The sequence below is a fragment of the Eubalaena glacialis genome, chromosome 4 (genome assembly GCF_028564815.1).
Source record: "Eubalaena glacialis isolate mEubGla1 chromosome 4, mEubGla1.1.hap2.+ XY, whole genome shotgun sequence".
Lineage (NCBI taxonomy): Eukaryota > Metazoa > Chordata > Mammalia > Artiodactyla > Balaenidae > Eubalaena > Eubalaena glacialis.
The window spans coordinates 77,302,260-77,322,994 of NC_083719.1; the positions used below are offsets into that span (position 1 = coordinate 77,302,260).

Genomic DNA, 20,735 nt, shown 5'->3' on the forward strand with positions numbered 1-20,735 from the left:
CAGTAATCAAGACAGTATGGTACTGCCACAAAAACAGAAATATAGATCAATGGAACAGGATAGAAAGCCCAGAGATAAACCCATGCACATATGGTCACCTTATCTTTGATAAAGAAGGCAAGAATATACAATGGAGAAAAGACAGCCTCTTCAATAAGTGGTGCTGGGAAAACTGGACAGCTACATGTAAAAGAATGAAATTAGAACACTCCATAAAGGGCTTTTTGAAAAAATAAAATAAAATAGGAAAATGTGCTTTCATGTCTTAAAATCTGAAATTCCGAAGTTATATCTGATATCAATACTATAAAGAAAACAAGACAGCCATTTCTTTTTTTTTATTTAAGGAAGTTCATCTTTTCATCATGATTGAAGGAACTGCATGATCAGTTAAATATTGTCAGCATTATTTTCCAAAATTTTTCATTAATGTTTTAAATGCAGCTTTACACCTGAGTGTTTTGATTTATATAAACATATCCATTAGCAGTCTAAGATTCACCTAACATTTATATTACGCTTCTTCAGCAGAATCCAAGATGAACCACTAATAAAACAGATTGTAAGATTATCTGGATTTTAGATGAGTTGGTCTGCTGAACTCAGGAATTCACAGAAGGAATTAAATCTTTGAATTTGTTGTTTAATAAATAAAATTCTGCATTGTGCTAATCTCCTTTTGCATATTATTTAGCAAATGCCTATTAAGGCTTTATTGTAAGGGATTACCAAAAAACAGTCTAATGGTGAACCATGCAAGATAGAGAAAATAATGATTTACAAATAACTAATGAACAACTAAGGGAACCATGGTTTTTCCTTTCATTATAGACTTCTCAAAATCAAAGATATTTTTCAAATTAAAGTTATATTAAGAGTTTATGGAAAATTATACCCCTAGCTTAAGAACTTAAACGTCTTTAGATTTAAAAAAGGAATGGATGATTACAACTATAGTTTTTTTAAATGTTGCTTTGGGGAAAAGTCTTGATTCTTTGTTTCATTCTAATAGCTTTTTCTTTGCTTGCTTACTATAAAATAAAGCATTGTTATTGTGAGGACAATTTCTGATTCAGTTCCAGTGCTCTTGTATCTCCATGAGTTTTGGCATTGTTTACCAGCACCTGTGGGAAATTACATACAGGAAATGTTAGTATTTTCTTTATTAACAATACCTATATTTAGAATCATAGAAGCCGAGTAAGCCAAAGGGCAGCAGGCAATATCAAACTACACAAGAAAAAGTGACTATGTGCAAACTTTCTGTCATTTTTGCTGAAATAAACTGTTCAAACAAAGCTAACATCAGAGATAAGCACAATTTACTCAAATGCTCAACAGTACGGATGTCAACATTTTGATTGTTACCACTGCCAGCACTGCATAAAGTTAAAGGTTTTGTTTGGAGGCTTTGTTTACAATACTGTCACCTCTAAACCCTTATCCCAAAAGACCATTTTATGCATAGAATTGTTCAAATGACATTGCTCTCCTTTAAAACCACAGCTTAGGATCAAGGCTTGGGTTCTAAGCTCTATTAAGAACCTTTCCATAATTTTCATCAATTCCACAAACTAGAAGCTTTAATTTTAGTTGATCATTTGATTACTAAAACATTTTTTGGTTGTTCATTTTCAAACACTGTACAGGGTCCGAGATGTTGCTCTATCTGCAAGCTAACAAGTTAGCCTGTCACAGTTTCATGATGGGACACCTGGGTCAGAGATAAATGTCTTTATCATTCATGGTGTAGCAAACGACATGAGTATCAACATATTTGCATCTGTTCCCCTCCTATCTAAGTCTCAAAGGGGTGACATGGATGGATGCATATAGTTTCCCACATACACAGTTGGTTGACAAGAGGTGAACCTTAGATTTAAGCCTAGGCGCCTAGGAGACTTGAATCTTTTATAATTGGCACTAAACATGCCTATTCCTTGCTCTGGAGGGAGACACTTATCTCCATCTCCCAAGGCTGGGGGTGTTTAAAAAAGGCTTCTCATTAATTTTCATTGTGTTTTTAAAACTCTTGGCTGAAGTTATAAGAATTTTAACCCAGTACATGTCATACAGACTCTACCTTTTTAAAAAGAATACACACACACACATACATTTGACCCTTGAACAACATGTGGATTAGGGATGAAGACCCTCTATATGCTCAAAAATCCACATATAACTTATAGTCAGCCACCCATATAGGCAGTTCCTTGGTATCCATGGATTCAACTAATCAAGGATCGTGTAGTACTGTAGTATTTACTATCAAAAAAAATCCAAGTGTAAGGGGACCCACACCATTTATTTAAACCTGCATTCTTCAAGAGTCAACTGTACATGTTTATATATTTAGAAACCAGAGCCATCCCATGAGAAGTGGAGTAGAAACTGTCATATGAATTTTACAGAAAAGACAATAAGAAGTAAAATAATTTTTCCAAAGATAATATGAACATCCCATTAATTTCTGCTACTTCTAAACCTATCCTATCTACCTATTTGCCTCCACTGCAATGGTCATAAGAAATACTACAACCAGAACCCAGAGCCTTCATCTATCTTTTCTTATGCTACATAGCACATCAGGAGAATATATTTCCTACAGGTTAAATCGGTGGTTCTCAACCAGGGGTGATTACACCTCAGATATTATTTGGCAATGTCTAGAAGACATTTTCAGTTGTTATAAGCTGGGTGGAGGGAGGAGGACAATGCTACTGGCATCTAGTGGTTAGAGTGGTTAGGGATGCTATTAGACATCCTACAATGCACAGGATAGCAACCCTCAGCCCTCATCCAACAAAGGTCCAAGATGAATATCTTTAATAAAATCAGTGCCTTACATCGATGAGCTCGTAGTCATTTTTGGCATGTAAGTGTCTCAGAAGGTACCAACGTGCTGTTGAAACAATAGATTTGGGATACCCAGGCTGATACACCACTCTCTCTAAAAGTCGCCGCGTCTCTCTGGGAAAAAGATATTTACTTTCAGTCCAAAGCATATAAATTAATATAAGATATTTCATATACTAGTCTCAAACACACATTATCTTTCTCATTCTTTTGCAGACAACGTTCTGATTACTTCATGAATTTTTTCATCCATGTAATGAAAAAGGTAGTAATAATGGTTAACATTTACTAAGTATTTATTATGTGCTACGTAGTATGCCAAGTGTTCTACTCATATGGTCACATTTAACATTCACAACCTTATAAGGTAGGTTGCTGCTATTATCCTCATTTTGCAGATAAGTAAATTAAGGCTCTTTCCAAATAGAATGGGAAAATGACCCCTATTTCATGAGCACTTCTGACTGCTCTACTTCTAATCCCTCTTGAAGGTAGACAGAAAATAAATAATGCAAAGATAATATAGAGTGGAACAAGAAGAAATATTTAACATCTACACTAGAGGCTAAGTGTATAGTTTCAGGCTTTTAGTATATATTTTTAAGAACGTGTACAATATATGAACCTATGTAATAACAGGCTGATTTACAGTTATGTTCTAATTTTTTCTTTCCAAATTTACTAACATCTATGGCTCCAAAGACTTCTGTATGGGTAGAAACAACACAAATTGTGGTAACTTCAGAACTGCTCAATAGGAAGATTTTGTAAGTAGCAACTGGTTTGAAGTAGGAGCTAAAGAAGAACATGCCCTGAAGATGCTTTTACATAGGAATCACATAGTAAAGCACACTGCTTTTTCTTAGGCGGCATGCTTATTTGAGTTGATTTTGGGTGGTGATAAAAATTATGGGAGGTGCTAACAGAGATTATAGGCAGTTGGGGGTTAAGGCTCTCTAAGTTATGTATACTGAGCTTCGGCAGAAAGAGTTCATTAGGAAGTTCACATTATAGCCTAAAACATTTCTTGGTGAAATTAGTCATATAAGAAGTGGCAAAAATAAATAAATATCAGTAAATGATGCTGGAATTGCTAATTAGTCATAGGTCTTATCTCTTCCTTCACTCCTATTTTGTGGTATTGATGTGACCTTTGCCACACATTTATATGTGTTAAGCTCTATGTCTACAATTCTTATTCTGTTCCAGTAATATATGCTCCTAAACCATTGTTTCACTTATGCTTTGTATTATGTGTGATATCCGTTAGAGCTAAATATTCTCAGAATTTAAAAATATTCTTGCCTGTTTTTTCATCCATATAACCTTTAAGTAATTTTCTTCAAATTTATTTCTGACCTCATCTCCGCTTCCAATAAAAAGACTGCTAAAATTTAAACTTAAATTTTATAACTTTAAATTTTTATATTTAAATCTGTGAAGCTTCTAGATTTTCTAGATATAAAAACCACATTATTTATAATATCTCTGCCTTTTTAATATTTATTACTGTTTTTCATAGCTTATTGCCTTGCAGGAATTTATGTCAATCTAGCCTTCAACTTGAGCCTTTTGGGTTTTGTTTGTTTCTAGAATCCACATTTACATTGTTGGCTCATCCTAAAACAGTGAAGAGCAAAAATTCCAAGGCCTTCTTCACTCAAAATGCTGTCATGCAAATCTCTCATATTCTGTATCTGGGTACCAAATTACTTTTTTTAAGTATGACTTTATTTTCTTCCTTACTGGGTTACTAGAACCAGCCTCTCCAAAGTAGAAACATATATATGAATAACATCAAAGTTTGTTAAACTAATTCTAAACCTTTGTTTCGTAGAAGGATTAAAAGTGAAGAAACACTCTGAAGAAAAAAATGAATGAAGATTCTTCATACCTTGCTCCCATTTTGCGTTTGAATTGTAGCAAAGCTTGTATAAGGACAGCCAGCGGACAAAAGCAAAGTTTCAAGGCCTCAGTTGTAGCTTCTTGAACCAAGGATGGCCAGTGATCACTGGAAATATTAGCCTATAAAAATAAAAGACAAATATTAAATCATTAAACATTTGACACGTTTATTTTTTTTTTAATAAATTTATTTATTTATTTTTGGCCGCATTTGGTCTTCGTTGCTGCATGCGGGTTTTCTCTAGTTGCAGCGAGCGGGGGCTACTCTTTGTTGCGGTGCGTGGGCTTCTCATTGCGGTGGCTTCTCTTGTTGCAGAGCACAGGCTCTAGGTGCACGGGCTTCAGTAGTTGTGGCACACAGACTCAGTAGTTGTGGCTCGCAGGCTCAGTAGTTGTGGTGCACAGGCCTTAGTTGCTCCTCAGCATGTGGGATCTTTCCAGAGCAGGGATCGAACCCATGTCCCCTGCATTGGCAGGTGGATTCTTAACCACTGTGCCACCAGGGAAGTTCTGACATGTTTACTTTAAAAAATGTAATCAGCTCTTATTTGTTGAGTGCCTACTTGTCTAAGTTGCCATGTAAATGCTACAGGGAGCAAAATTCTACAAAATGATTAAAATCTGATTCCTGCCCTTATGGAACTACAAAACAAGGCTGACAGGGATTAAGGAAGGTTTCAAAAAGGAGATATCATTTTAAAAACACTAAAATATTTGCTAAAAGAAAATGCACTATTCTATTACATGGGTGAATGAAATCTATCAATTACTAAGCCTCTGGTCTACCAAATATACAAAACTCAATTTAACATGATTCTTTAACTGGTAGTGTATAAGTTCCACATTTCAAAAATTAACTAAGGAGAGAAGAAAGACTGAAATGAAATATGTTAATAAAATCCCAATACAGGAAAAAAGGTGCAAAGCAGATCAGAGATAAATTAAATCAAAGTCATCAATTCTGAAAAACTTTTTAAGAATTTCACTTTATGGGGAAAATGTTAAGGTATCTATACATCACTTAGGTTGCAAACTTCAGTTTGTTATAGTATGTACTGACTCAGAAATAACATAGATAAGTAGTTCCAAAGAAACAGTAACTGCAAATAAAATGGTGAACACTCTAGTGAATTACATAAGAAGGAAAAAAAAGTATTTAAAATCTTTCATTGAAAACCTCAAATTGTAACCAAGAATTCATAATTACAGGTATCTAGAATACACATTTTAATAAAGTCAATATAATGAGTGAATACACAGTCCCTTTCAAACACTAAATTATTTTTTTAAATGTTAGAGCAATAAACTCCGAGTTCAGCACAGGCAACAGTAATCTGTGTAATCAAGGAAGAGGAAGCCATAGGGATAATGAATATGAAAACAGAGACCAGAGATTATGAGGCATCCTCCATAAAGACAGGAGCAATGGCACCTTGGGTACATCTGGAAAAGAATGTAAGGTAAAGTCCATACTAATAAAATTACTCCTAATATATTTTTAAAAACCAATAACACAAAACTCTCACTGGTTGCTTTTATAATGCACTCTTTAAATTCCAAGAATTCATATAAAGTATTCCGTAAAGTTAGCCCATATATTATGATACAATAGTTTCTATATGTAACTGATATACTAAACAATGTGATTAGAATACACTTATTAGAATACACTTAAAAGTGTATACAAAATATACTTCTGTCTCCCATTGTTTTTAAAATTTATTATATTTAATATATTAATTATTATTTATTATATTTTCCTCATATAATAAGGATGTAAATTACAGTAGGTCCCATGACTCTGACATCCATTCACAAACACGGTCTTAATTAGAATGTTCTCTTTTCAATACTTCAATCTTCATTCAAAGGTAATATTTACACCCCACTCCCATCTCCTCAGCTCCCAGCTAGGGTATGCTTACAGGGAGCAGCACATGGCTTGTTCCTCCGCCCAACACTCCCACCTTTTCTTACTAACTGTAGTTTCAGGAACCAACTGAAATATCAGAAGTTTGACTGGTACCATCATAAGATGATGCTCTTTAGGCCTGACAGATAGTTAAAGATCTTTTTCTCATCCAGACTTTCCTAGCTTTATCAGAGACTCTCAACTTTATGCATAGTCTCTTACTGCAGGACCAGCTATGAAATCTGTGGGGCTCAATGCCAAAAAACAAAAACAAAAACAAAAACATGCAGGGCCCTTTGTTACAAAATGATTAAGAATTTCAAGATGGCGGCTGCAGAGCGTTAAACCCGGTGTGGAGGCCTATGCAGGTGCACAGGATAGGATGCACACCCACGAAGCAGTCCTGCTCAGCTGCAGTCCCACTAACCTGGGTGAATGAACTATTCCACTTACTTCCCTCGCATGCTGTGGCAATCTGGAAACCTTTAGCTTCCTTTCTGCTAGATCCCATCACTCCTCTAGGTGGCTCTACATGTCAGGATCTAAGATAATTCCCATGGCAGTCCACTATCTCAGCTGGCATCACTCATTCCTGGCCCTAACAAGCTCTAGGAGCACTGCTGACCCCACGCTGCAGCAACTCTCCTTCACAAGATGGAGGGCATCTTGTACCCAAGCATACATTCCTACCCACTTTTGGGATTCACCCACTGCTGACCACTCTCTCCCAGAAGCATGCAGTCACTTTCCAAAACATGAGCAACTCTCTTCCCAGCAGGTGGAGAGCCACAGCTTCCGAGGCATGTGTCAGATACCTGTCCATGTGCTTCTAGACGTGTGCCTCTAGGACCTCAGAAGTCACACATCAAAGCCTCGCTCTCTCTGGCAGCGAGACTCCCTTCCTCGTCTGGTGGGCACCTGTGTGTGGAAACGTGCCAGGGGGACGACGGGGGAGGCAACAGCTTTCTCCAGAGAGATTTCTTCACGATCCTCCAACTCTGCTCTTCTAATCTTTTTATAGCTTCCTTACAGGTTACTCTTCTACCCACTTCAGAAATCTGTGTCTTGGTCTGATATTTCTCTTTGGCATCTGATATTTAATATCTCAGGGGAAACTTTCAGTTTAATAGCCTTTTCATATATTATTACACATACAATAGCTTCTCTTAAAACAGTCTAATTTTAATATACCCATCCTCTGCACACTGCCAGCTCTTTACCAGAGAAATATGACATCTCCTTATAATAATTGCTGGGTATCAAATCTTATAGCAAGCAAATTAGATGTGGATGGTGCTTTAAAGTTTACAAAGGCATTTGTAAATGTTAACTTCATTTGATATTCCTAATACCTAGGCAAAGTAGGTATTACTACCTCCACTATTACCAAAAAAGGTTGGGGGAGCTCTAGACAGCTTAATTGGCTGAAGTTTTCACAGGTTGTAACTGGCAGAACCAGAACCAAGGCTCCTATAGAAAACACTTTTGTGGTGGTAGTAGTGGTGGGGCAATGGGGGCAGGTATACCTGGGTATTACTAAATTGTAAGCTAATTTCCCCATCTGTAAAATAGGGTTCTTATGAATATTAATGAAGTTAATATGTATAAAGCACTGTAACAGAACCTAGCACAGGCTAAGTGTTCTGTATGTTTGCTATTATTATTGCTATTTTTATTTTATTTCAGGGCAGATTTAATTTCCCAGCATGAAGAACAAACAAACAAAAAACCACATCACTAATAATATTTATTAACTAACAAATAATAAGTTAGACTAAAAGGGTATTGACTTCTCCAGTTCACATATTCAAGAGCATTTATCGGTGCTACATGTGGCTTCCATAGCCCACCGACTGCCAATGTCACAAAGACTTTTGTTAAATATAAATATGGGACAAACAAAACAAAATGTTTGGTGATCTAGAATTACCATTAACCACCATTTCTTTCCAGCCAAATCACCTCAAATTTGACTACCATTACTATTAGTCCAGTCATTCAAAAACCATTGGTGGAAGAGCTCCTATATATAAGGCAGAGTGGTAAAGCAAAGACGCAAAGATGAACAAAACATAGCCCCAACCTAAGGAGCTCTAAAACGTGCTCCACAGTAATAGCACCAAAGAGGAATAAATTTCCTAATTCTTATATTTCTTTGGCAAAATGTCTAGTTAAAGCAAGTAAATAATGTTGGCAATGGACTACTATGGCAAAAGCATGAGTTAATTCAGGCCTGTCTAGGAAATTTCTTCCAAAACAAAAAATGACATTTTATCTTTTAATTACAGAAATAACATGCATATGATAAAAAATTCAAACACTATCAAAGGATATAAAATGAAAAATTCTCCTCCACTATCCCTTAAAGACCCCTAGTACTATCCTCCAAAATAACTGTCATTAAATTTCCTTTGTATCTTTTTGTATTTTTCCATGTGCCTATTAGCGTGCACACGTGTACACACACACACACACACACACACACGATGCAGAGATAAATATTCTTAAAAATACATACCACACATATATACACTCAAATAGCATATCATACACACTGTTCTGGAGTTTGCTCCTCCATGCATCCACTTAAATATTTATCTTGAAAAGTTTTCCACACTAGTATATAAGACTTCTAGATTAATATACCTACCTTGGTATCAGAAAACATATCAAGTCAAAAATTACTAGAAATCCCTCTTACAGAATGTCAAATTGAACTAAGAAATGACTAAAATGTTAATTATTGGTATCTTTGTCACTGATGAGTAGCTGGATTAATTCTAACCTAAATCACCAAGAAACAAAAATGTATATTCTGCCATAATTCAACTTTTAAAATTGCAATCTTTGTTTTTTCCCCCTAAACACTGACAGTGTCCTGCTAGAGTCTACAGGTTTATGTTATGTTACTCTTATGTCCATCAAAAAGCCCAAATACAAAGTCTATGAGGAGACCACACTAGAAAGTGATGAAACTATAGGAACTCAATGGAATATCACTATGTAAAAAGCTTTTATCTTAAAGAAAAATAAAAGAATCAATTTTTCACATCATAATTATAACATGATCTTACCATGCAGACTTCTAATGCAAGCAGTGCTAGTCTCAACAGGCTTGAGAGTTTCCCACTCCAGCTGCCCTGTTGGGATGCTACTTGTAGACTCTTCCTATAACACATCTCTGCAGCACCCATCATTCCTTGGGACTGATATATGTGTGCCAGCCACTGAGGAACAGCAAGAGAAAAGAACCCAAAAGATTTTAGTTTTGTACACAGTCTACTTCCAACAAATTCAATAAACTTTGATGAAGCTAAATTTTTAATTTAATTATTGATAAATTTTGTGCCTCCAAAACAAAAATCACAGGTCAAAAAAGGGGTAGCCATCTTGCCCATTCTATTAGGAACAGCCACATCCAGTCTGAAGCCTTAAAAAGTCTCCCAAGATGGCAAGTCAGGAACAAAATCAAAATGCAATATGATTTTTTATACATTACAGATGTAACATTTAACATATGAAAATCAATGCAATCTACTGCATTAACAGAATAAAGAAAAAGAAGCATTCTCATAGATGGCCCCCACCCCAAATCCACTCATTCATGATAAAAAACAAATCTCTCTTGACAAACTCAGAAGAGACAAGGATTTCCTTAATCTGAAACAAAAATTGGACAGCCATTTTAGAATCTGATAAATACCTACAAAAACCTAAAGCAAAAATTATAATTATGAAATTACGAATGTTTTCTATCTGAGGTAGAGAATAAGACAAGAATGTTCCCTTATCACCACTCTGCTTAACACTGTAATCGAGGCTCTATAAATAGTGCAATAAGGCAAGAAAAAAATTTAACATAAAAATATTAGAAAGAAAAAGTAAAACTTCATTATTTGCAAAGGACGTAATTGTGTATACAGAAAACCCAAAACCATTTCAAAAGAATAAGTGAATTTAGCAAGGTTTCTGGAAGGTCAGTATATAAAAATCAACAGTATTTCTAAATGTTTGACACCAACATACAGAAAAAAATACCACTTGCAATGGAACAACAAAAAAAATCAACTACCCGGAAATAAATTTAACACAAAAATGTAAAAGACCTCTATTGCAAAAATTTTAAAACACTGCTGAGAGAAATTCAGAGCTTAAACAACGAGGAATATAACACATTTATGGATAGAGAAACTCAATAGTAATACTTTGTCAATTCTCCCCAAATTAAACTATAGATTCATGTAATTCCAATTAAGATCTCTGTAGGACTTTTGTTTGGCGGGGAGAGTAAGGGTAATTGACAATTTACATGTAAATGCAAAACACCGAAAGTGATTGAGACACACTTGAAGGAAAACAAGAAAGTTGGAGGTCTTAATAGTACCTCCACATATCAAAACTAATTATAAAGCTATAAGCAAGAATAAACAAATAGATCAATGAAAAAGAAGGAAAAGAATAGGGAGCCCTAAAAGACCCAGGCACCTGATTTATGACAAAAGCATCACTACAAGTTAGGGGGCACATGATGGTCTTTTCAAAGGATGGTACTGGGACAATTACACATCCATATGGAAAAAAATGAACCTTGACCCTGCAACACTCACAAAAATTAATCCAGGATGGATCATAGACCTACATGTGAAAGGTAAAACAACAGTTTCTAAAGGAAAACAGAAAAATATCTTCATGAACTTGGAGTAAGAGTTCTTGAGTAGAACACCTCAATAATGCATTAGCCATTAAAAATGATAAATTAGACTTCATTAAGATTAAGAACTACTCATCAAAAAATAATATTAAGAAAATGTTAAGCCAAGGTGCAGATGTGAGAAAATATTTGCAATACAGATATACAAAAATGTGCCTGTATCCAGAAAATATGATTCCAACAATTCAGTAAGAAAACAGCATATGAAAAACTACAGTAAAGAAAAGGTACTTTAAAAAGAGGAAATCCAAAGATCCGATAAGCATATGAAAAGTGGCTCAACAGCATTTGTCATCAGGTAAATTCAAGTTAAAACCACCACAAGACACTATTACCTCCATATCCTTTGGAAAGGGAAAACAATAACCACCATCTAGCAATATCAGCAATTGGAATGCCCATAATTTGCTGGTGGGAACATAAACTGGACAACCATTTAAAAAAAACATTTGACAGGATCTACTAAAGTCAATATACACATATTCTATCACCCAACAAAAGGCATATCCCAAAATGGACACAGCACCATTAATCATAATAGCCAAAACCTGGAAACACAGTTGACCCTTGAACAACACTGAGGTAACTTATAGTCAACCTCCGTATCCATGGTTCCGAGGATTGAACCAACCATGGACTATCGAAAACTATCAATTTATAAGTTGACCCGTGCAGTCATGCAGTTCAAACCCATTATGTTCAAGGGTCAACTGTAATCCAAACAGTAAAAGGGATAATTTACAGTATATTCATAAAAATAAATGAAAAAAAACTATGGCTACAAGAATTTCAACTAAATGAAACAACTAAATGAATTTCACTGACATGATGTTGAGTGAAACCAGATACAAAGTGATACTCCATTTATATCAAGTTCAAAAACAGGCAAAATTAGATAGAAGTGATAGAAGTCAGAATAGTGTTTCCCCTTTTCTTTTGGGCGTAGGGGGCGATCACAAAGGGAGAGCATGGGGAAGGCAGCTAGGCTGCAGAAAATGTTCTATATCTTGATACAGGTCGTGGTTAAAAAGGTATATACATATGTAATGAGTACAAGATTTTTACACTCTATTCTTTGTGAATTATATCACAGTATAAAAGAAAACACATATACTATCTCTAAGATTTTACTTACTGTATAATTTATCCTTTAATTTTTCCCTTTTAGTTTGACAAGGTGTTTTTCCCCTTGAGAACATGAGATCATCAATATCCAGTTGACCTTAGAATTAAAGTATCTTAACTCTCATATGGCAAATTTACTCTGAGAGGGAAAAAAGCACCATATTTCTTCAAGGATTAGAGTAAACAAAGTGGCTTAACTTGCATAATCCAATTATTTTACACCATTAGATAATCTTTTTAAGCAGGACATCAAAACTGTTGACATAACAAAAGATCAAAATGAAGAACAAACTGTAGTAAAATAAGCTTCTGTAAAACCTATATCAAAAAGTCCCTTGATACTATCTTGTGGTACAGAAAGAACTATAACAAATTGAGTAAAGTAATTATATGCTTTCTGTATTTTGCTATCAATAAGAATAAAGTACACAGTGATCATTATGTATTTGTCCTTGTGGTAAGCAGAGCCAGCTAAAAGGGCAGACAGTCTATTGATTCAGGCATCAGTCCTGAAAAGAACTATTTCTAAAGGCACTAAAAACCCATTAAAATCTTGGATATAGGTTACCTGTAAAGTAGCTAAGGAAAAACTACACACATCCCCTCTAAAGACAGAGTTAAACACCATTATGGTAACTTTATTATAAAATGTTTGTAACACTTAGCTCTCTTACACCAATCCCATGTAAAAGACAGTATTTTCAACACTATTTTAAATGGAGAAAATTTACAATCAACAATGTTAAAAGCTTCGAAGCCGTGCAGCAGCAGATCCTAAATGAATATTCAACTTCTTTAGTTTCTCTAACCACGCTACCCTTTAAACCCTGAAAATGAGAGATATACAGTGAATCTAAAGGCAAGACAAAAATGGAGCATACCCCTGACCTCATTTAATATCACAGAGCATTTTAATTCAGGACTCACATAAGAAAAGAGAGAATTTACCTGCCAAGCTGGAACAGAGGTTGAGTTGGACATGACTGTTTTTTGCAGCTCTTCAAGTACAGCATCTGGGAGAGCTTTTTTTGACTCTAGGAGTGGTTTACATTGAACTTGTCTCAAAAGTAAGATAACAGCTGGCTGATCAGGGTTACTTTTTAAATTCTAAAAATCAAACCCCAAACAGAAATACATCAAACAGGTTCTTAAATGTTAAATGTAAAAGGCAAATAATCTATTCTCCATATTGAAAAAAAACCCCTGACTTTAACCTTTTCTTATTAAAAAATAAACAATAGCAAAAGTCAACAGAACACTGAACATCTTGGGAATACCAAACTTTACACTTAAATAAGCTCTAAAATCAGTAATGCTATTACTGTAGTTTATAAGTTGTTAATCTTAGATTTAGTATGTCCCTTTGACTTGGTTTATTCTTAGGTGATATCTTGAAAAATTTAGGTACTACATATAAACAGCTGAACTAAGAAAATATAAAATTAACAGTGAAGGCTAAAACTAATCCTTATTGGAAGAAACTTAACTTTTTAAGAGGGAAAGAGCTATAAATTTTTTCCTTTCTCAACCTCTTAACAAAGATACTCATTGTCCTTCCTCCAGGCACAGACTTCTTACACACTGGGAGTAAGAGAAATGACCCATTTACCCAGGCCATTTATTTATGCCTTAAAACACATACACACACATATAAATGTATTGTGTGTGTGTGTATATATATATAAAATATGTGTATGTTGCATATGTGTATGTGTGTGTATATATTATATATGTATATACATATATACATACAATATACACATACAAGAAGTTAAGGAGATTGTCTAAACAAGTCCTTCCACTACTGTTTTAAACATTTCTTTCTTTATTGCTTGTCTCTCAATGACATAATTCTTTATTTTCTATTATTAGGTCATAGTCCTAAATGTCCTTATTTCTGAAATGTGATTGCTTTCTTCTAAGTAAGAGACTGGGACATTAAAACGACAAGGAAAGGTTCATAAAAGTATCCCTTATTCTGTCAGAGAGAGCACGAAGCAACTGTCAATTTATGCTTACTAAACATTCACTGTATTGTACTAAACTGTCCTGAACCTAGATGGAATTTCTTAAATAAAAGAGAAAATGTATTATTCTGATTTTCAGAGAATTCAAGGAACAAAGGGATCTTCAAAGATCCATTCTCCTCTCTCTGTAAAATTTATATTGAGCTTTCAAAAAACATTTCTAGAAAGACAACACCTTCTCCCTGGTAAGCATTTATGAAAACAGATGTGTTCAGGAAAAATGATGTTTAAAACTCCCCTTATTCATTAAATTATTTTTGAGTAGGTTTACGAAACTGATTTGTTCATTCAATAAATATTTACTGAGACCCTACTATGGGTTAGGCAAGGTGTAAGAATTTATTCACACAGCCTACAATCCAGGTAGGTAAAAACTGACTACTCAATAATTCCCATCACCCACTTAACAATCCCCACAGTCATTCTACATTGTTCAGAACCTTGGAAAAATGTAGGGATACTAGAAAACATAGCATTCTGAAGAGTGTAACTAGAAATCAAAGGAAAATACTGCTTCCATAATGGTACCAAAAAAAAAAAAGATTAAAACCTTGAGTCTTAAGAGTCAGACAAATGTGAGCTCAAACAGCAACTCCATCAATTTCTACCTGTGAACTCCTGGGCAAATTACTTACCCTCTTTAAGCCTTAGTTTTCTCACTTGTAAAAATGGGGATAATAATAAATACCTATGTCATAGGATTGTTGTGAAGGTCAAATACAAAGTACTAAATGTATTAACTAGCTTACAGTAAGTACTCAGTTAATATTGGGTATTATCATCATCATCACCACCACCACCACCACCACCACCACCAAATGCTCTTTAAATAATGTGCATTCTATTTTTGAAGTTATTTTCCAAGTAGGATAAGAATCCATGAATCTCAATTCCATAACAATACCTTTGTGCAGAGGGCTTCAGCTTCAGCTATTCTTCTTGTGTCTATTAGACCAGTGACAGCTTGGGAGAGAGACCACTTTTCAAGAGATTGGTTGTAATTTTCAAAGAATTCTTTGTCTTTATTAAAAAAAAAAGTCAATGTTACTTTTTTCTGCAATTTATAATGTGTTCTCAGAGAAGTAATCAGTTGTTAAGAAGTATTACAATTAAATTACCATGCATATATAACTTTTACATATACCACTGGAATACCATAGACTATCTCAACATGAGACAGGTTTCTGCAAAGTTTCATAGCAGGAATACTTACAGCTGAATAACTTAAGACTTTACATACTTGTGACTTACATCAAAAAAAATCACTGTCTTCAGTAAAACTGAAAATACTTCATTGAAAAAAAGTAAAGATTTATTGCAATATAATTGACATATGATAAACTGCACATATGCACATATTCAAGCTGTAAATCTGATGACTTTTGACATAAGAATACATCTGTGAACCATCACTACTATCAAGATAATAAACATATCCATCATCACGAAAACTTTCCTCCTACTACTCTGTAATCACTTCTGTCTCCAACCCATCTCTCCTCCTTTCCTCTGTCCCCAATCACTAATCATTTTCACTCACAATAGATCAGTTTGCATTACCTAAAATTTCATATAAATGAAATCATAAAATATAAACTCTTTGGCATCTTTCATAGCAGTTAACGTGGTAAATTACATTCATTTTCAAATATTAAAGCAACCTTGCATTCCTACAATAAACCTCACTTGATCATTAAGTATTAGTATCTTTTTTGTGTGTTACTGGATTTGAATTGCTAAAGTTTTGTTATAAATTTCTACATCTGTAGTTCTGTAGTTTTCTTGTAATGTCTTTGTCTGGTTTTGGTATCTGCATAATGCTGATCTCACAGAAGAAGTCAGGAAGTGTTACCACCTTTTCAATTTTCTGGAAGAGTTTGTATAGAACTGGTATTATTTCTTACTTAAATGTTTGGTAGAATCCATCTGGTCCTGGAGTTTTCTTTATAAGAAGATTTTTAACTATAAATTCCGTGTCTTTAATAGATATAAAGCTATTCGGTTTATTTCTTAAGTGAGCTCTGTATCTTTTAAGGAATTTATCCATTTTATCTACATTGCCAAATTTAATGGCATAAAGTTGTTCATGAGATTCTCTTATGAGCCTTTTAATAGCTACAGAGTTGTACCCTCTTTCAATCCTGACAATGGTACTCTGTTTTTTATCTGATGCCTGGCTAGGTTTATCAATTTCATTGATCTTCTCAAAGAACTAGATTTTGCTTTTGTTGATTTTCTGTTTTCTATTTCATTGATCTCTACTCTATTTTCTTTTCTTCTGCTTACTTTGGATTTAATTTCCCCTTCCTTTTTCTAATTTCTCAAGGCACAAGCTGAGATCATCGATTTGAGGCCCTTCTTATTTTCTAATGTGGACATGTAATGCTAATATTTTCATATAAGCAGGTGTTTTAGAAGTATTATAGAATTTTATATGTTGTTTTTTCATTTTCATGCAGTTCAAAATATTTTCTAATTTCTCTTCTGCCTTATTCTTTGACCTGGATTATTCAGAAGTATGTTATTAAGTTTTCAAATATTTGAGAATTTTCCAGATTTTTTGGTTATTGATTTTTAAATTAATTCCATTGTATTAAGGTAACATAGTTTGTATGATTTGAATCCTTTTAAATTTACTTAGACCTGTTTTATGGCTCACAATATGATATATATGGGTAAATAGTCTGTGTACACTTGACAGAAATATGCATTCTGTTGTTGTTAGGAGAACTGTAAGTTCTAACTAGGTCAAGTTAGTTGATAGTGTTTTTCAAGTTTTTAATTATATCTTTACTAATTTTCTGTCCAATTGTTCTATCAATTATCAAAAGAAGAGTGTTGAATCTCTATAATTATGAATTTATCTATCTCTCCTTTCAGTTCTATAAGTTTGTTTCATGTATTTTTCCATAATTTTTCATTTTTTCTACCTATTTTATTGGGAAATACAACACAGACTTTATGTGTTTTGAAGCTTTGCTACTGGGTGCCTAACTTGTCCTCTTGATGAATTGATTCCAATGTGAAATGACCCTCCTTATCACTGGGAACATTCTTTGCTCTGAAATCTTAATTTGTAGGAAATTAACGTGGCCACTCCAGCTTTCATTTGATTAGTGTTGGCATGGTATATCTTTTTCCATTTACTTTTTAGGTCGTTTTGTCTTTTTATTTGCATCTTTTTAAAATTGATGTATAGCTGATTTACAATGCTTCAGGTGTACAGCAAAGTGATTCAGTTATACATATATATAAATATATACATATATATTCTTTTTCAGATTCTTTTCCATTGTAAGTTATTACAAGATATTGAATATAGTTCCCTGGGCTATAAAGTAGGTCCTTGCTGTTCTTCTATTCTATATATAGTACTGTGAGGTTATTTTGGTCTTTAAATGTAGATTTATATTTGTTTATGTTTCTTTTAAGCCGTATATAGTTAGCTCTTGCTTTTTTATCCAATCTGTCAATCTGTGCCTTTTAACTGGGGTATTTAGACCACTATACTTAACTTGATTATTGATATGGTTGGGTTTAACTCTATTGTGTTGTTTTCTCTTTATTCTATCTACGTTCCCCTTTCCTCCTTTTTGTATTATATAATTCCATTTTTTCTACTTTGGTGGCTTATTAATTAAACTCTATTTTTTTAGTGTCTACTTTAAGGTTTAGAGTATTCATCTTTAACCTGTCACAGTCTACCTTTAAGTACAGGTGATCCTCTGTATCTATGGATGTGGAACCCATGGATATGCAGAGTCAACTATTACTACATCATTTTATATAAAGGAGTTGTGCATCGGTGGATTTTGGTATCTGAGGAGGGTCATGAAACAAATCCCAAATCCTTACGGATGACTGTAATATTATACCACTTCACTTACAGTATAAAAACTTTGCAACAAAATACTTCCATTTTCCCCTCCTGGCCTCTGTGCTATTGTCATATGTGCGTTAAACAGTTGATTACATGTTAAAGAGATTTCTATCATGTGTCGTTTGTGGATCTGTTTCTATGGATTGATTTTTCTCCTCATTATGGGTGGTATTTTCCTGCTTATTTGCATGCCTATTAAGTTTTAACTGGATACCAGACATTGTGAATTTTACCTTGATGAATATTTCTGTATTCCTGTAATGTTCTTGAGCTTTGTTCTGTATGCAGGTAAACTCCTTAAGACTTGTTTTTAAGCTTTGTTAGATGAGAATATAATAGCCTTTCATGTAGGGCTAATTCTGCCTACTACCTTTTGGCAATATCCTTCTGAATACTTTATCTTGAATATATCATGTATGAAATGCTTTTTTAAACTTACTTGAAGCAGAAACAGCAGATAACAGTGCCAAGTGTAAATCCATCCTCTTTGGCTGAGTGTTCTTCACTAGGGCCAGTTTATCATCAGCATGACAAGCTGCCATTAGCCCAGCCCAGACAGCAGGATCCCCTAAACACAGGAAATACAGTTAGGAGGCTGTCAATATCAACACGTTGCTGAAAAACTACCAAAAATGAAAGTAAAAGTTTACAAATACCAACAAATGAAATATTATCTCCAGAAAAATTCCATTTTCTTAAAGAAAAACTAGTTCATAAGGCACATTACTATATTCATCCTTTAAGATTTGCCATTTTTTCCAAACACATCAGAGGATAAGAAATATCCTATTTAACTCTTCTTCTATGGCTGGTTACGTAAGTTGCCTAGAGTACTACGCTGTTGTGGAAAGGTCAATTATATTCACTTTCACTGAATACCAAGGGCAAGTCTCACAGAGACACTTGTGTTCATCACTGTCCCTATATTAAAGGCTCAGTCATAGGAAAAGCAAGATAACACAATTTCTCAGCTCTTAAGAAAAGTCTGAGACAAAGGAAAAGCTCAAGACAACTCCATTTTACCTATTTCTAACAGCCAAGCATAAAAGTCACTTTATCATTCCAAGGAAGCAATTATGATTACACTGATGTATCCCTTCATCCATTTGATCTTTCCTTCCTTCCTTCACACCTTGATAGTAGTAGCTTCAGGGGAAGAGGGAAAGCCCAATAGCAGTGGGTTGAGAAGGTAATAAAAGAGATTATGAGTATAGACTCCTCTTTTCAAGAAAGTTAATTGTGAAAACAGAAAGCTGGATTGGGATTTGGAACTTAGGCTTTTTAATTTGTTTGGTCTTTTGTTTCACAAATCATATTTTGCAGGTTAATATTTACATGGTTAATATTTTCAGTCCTATTACCCTTAAAAAAACAAATGGATAATTTTTAAATCCTACAAGGGGTTCCAGTTAATAATACAGTCATTTAAACATACTTCTTAGCTCTAGTTTTTAATTTTTTTCTTACCTAACTGCCCCATCCAATATGTATCTCCTGTCAAATGGCTGAAATACATGTATTTCATTTATAGACAGCCAGTATTACTGCTAATTGTACAAGAATCATTAGAAATCTTATGTAGACCAAAAATGTTTGTAAAAAATTAAATACATACCTTGATATTATAAAATAATTTCTGCCCAGATAATGCCTACCTTATTTTAAATATCATAAGACATAATCAAATTCAGAATAAGAAAATGGGGACCATTTCCTAGAATTTATGGTGAGATCTGAATACTATATAATGAAAGGCAGATGACTGAATCTTAGATCTGGATTTTAGGTCTAACAATGCCACTAATTAACTGTGCAGCCACTCTTCCTTTGGAACACATACTTCTACAAAATAAGGCATCTAAATTAGATGATGGTTCAGGTGCCCTCAGGTCTAAAATCCTATAATTCCAGTTGAAGTGGACTCAATTTTTGTGTTTCTAAGATTAAGTGAACAACTCATTTAAGGATCTTAGGGTATTCTATAGTTTAGATTTTGGGAGGGGGATGGACATTAGCTGGCAGCAATTTCTTTTGTCACAATTCAAAAGAATTGCTGTCTTCATGAACTCTTCTACAGATAACCAGCAACTCAAATTCCCTATGAAACAAAGTGATAATATAAATATTATACATATATAGGTATATACACACATATATAATTTATACATATATACGTATATACACATATATATAATTTATACATATATATATACTAGAAAACTAAAAAATTTTTTAATATGGTTTGCTAAAAATACCTTTTAATATCACAGAAGCACTAATCTAACAGACATTGGATTTCTTTCCATTCAATTCTAAATT

The 20,735-nt window shown here is 34.0% G+C and overlaps 1 protein-coding gene across 7 annotated transcripts in view; it reads right to left on the reverse strand.

The window, feature by feature from the left end:
- Window positions 1-351: 351 nt before the first annotated feature.
- Window positions 352-20,735, reverse strand: part of SKIC3 (SKI3 subunit of superkiller complex) — a 143,874-nt gene continuing 123,490 nt past the window's right edge. For all 7 annotated transcript variants that reach the window (XM_061189453.1, XM_061189451.1, XM_061189452.1 and 4 more), the window contains 7 exons: window positions 18,856-18,984; window positions 15,441-15,556; window positions 13,458-13,616; window positions 9,748-9,900; window positions 4,751-4,881; window positions 2,847-2,970; window positions 352-1,124 (listed from right to left, as the gene is read on the reverse strand). In XM_061189453.1, the coding sequence (XP_061045436.1) occupies window positions 1,050-1,124; window positions 2,847-2,970; window positions 4,751-4,881; window positions 9,748-9,900; window positions 13,458-13,616; window positions 15,441-15,556; window positions 18,856-18,984 (887 nt within the window). In that variant the 3' untranslated portion in view covers window positions 352-1,049. The remainder of the gene's footprint in view (window positions 1,125-2,846; window positions 2,971-4,750; window positions 4,882-9,747; window positions 9,901-13,457; window positions 13,617-15,440; window positions 15,557-18,855; window positions 18,985-20,735) is intronic.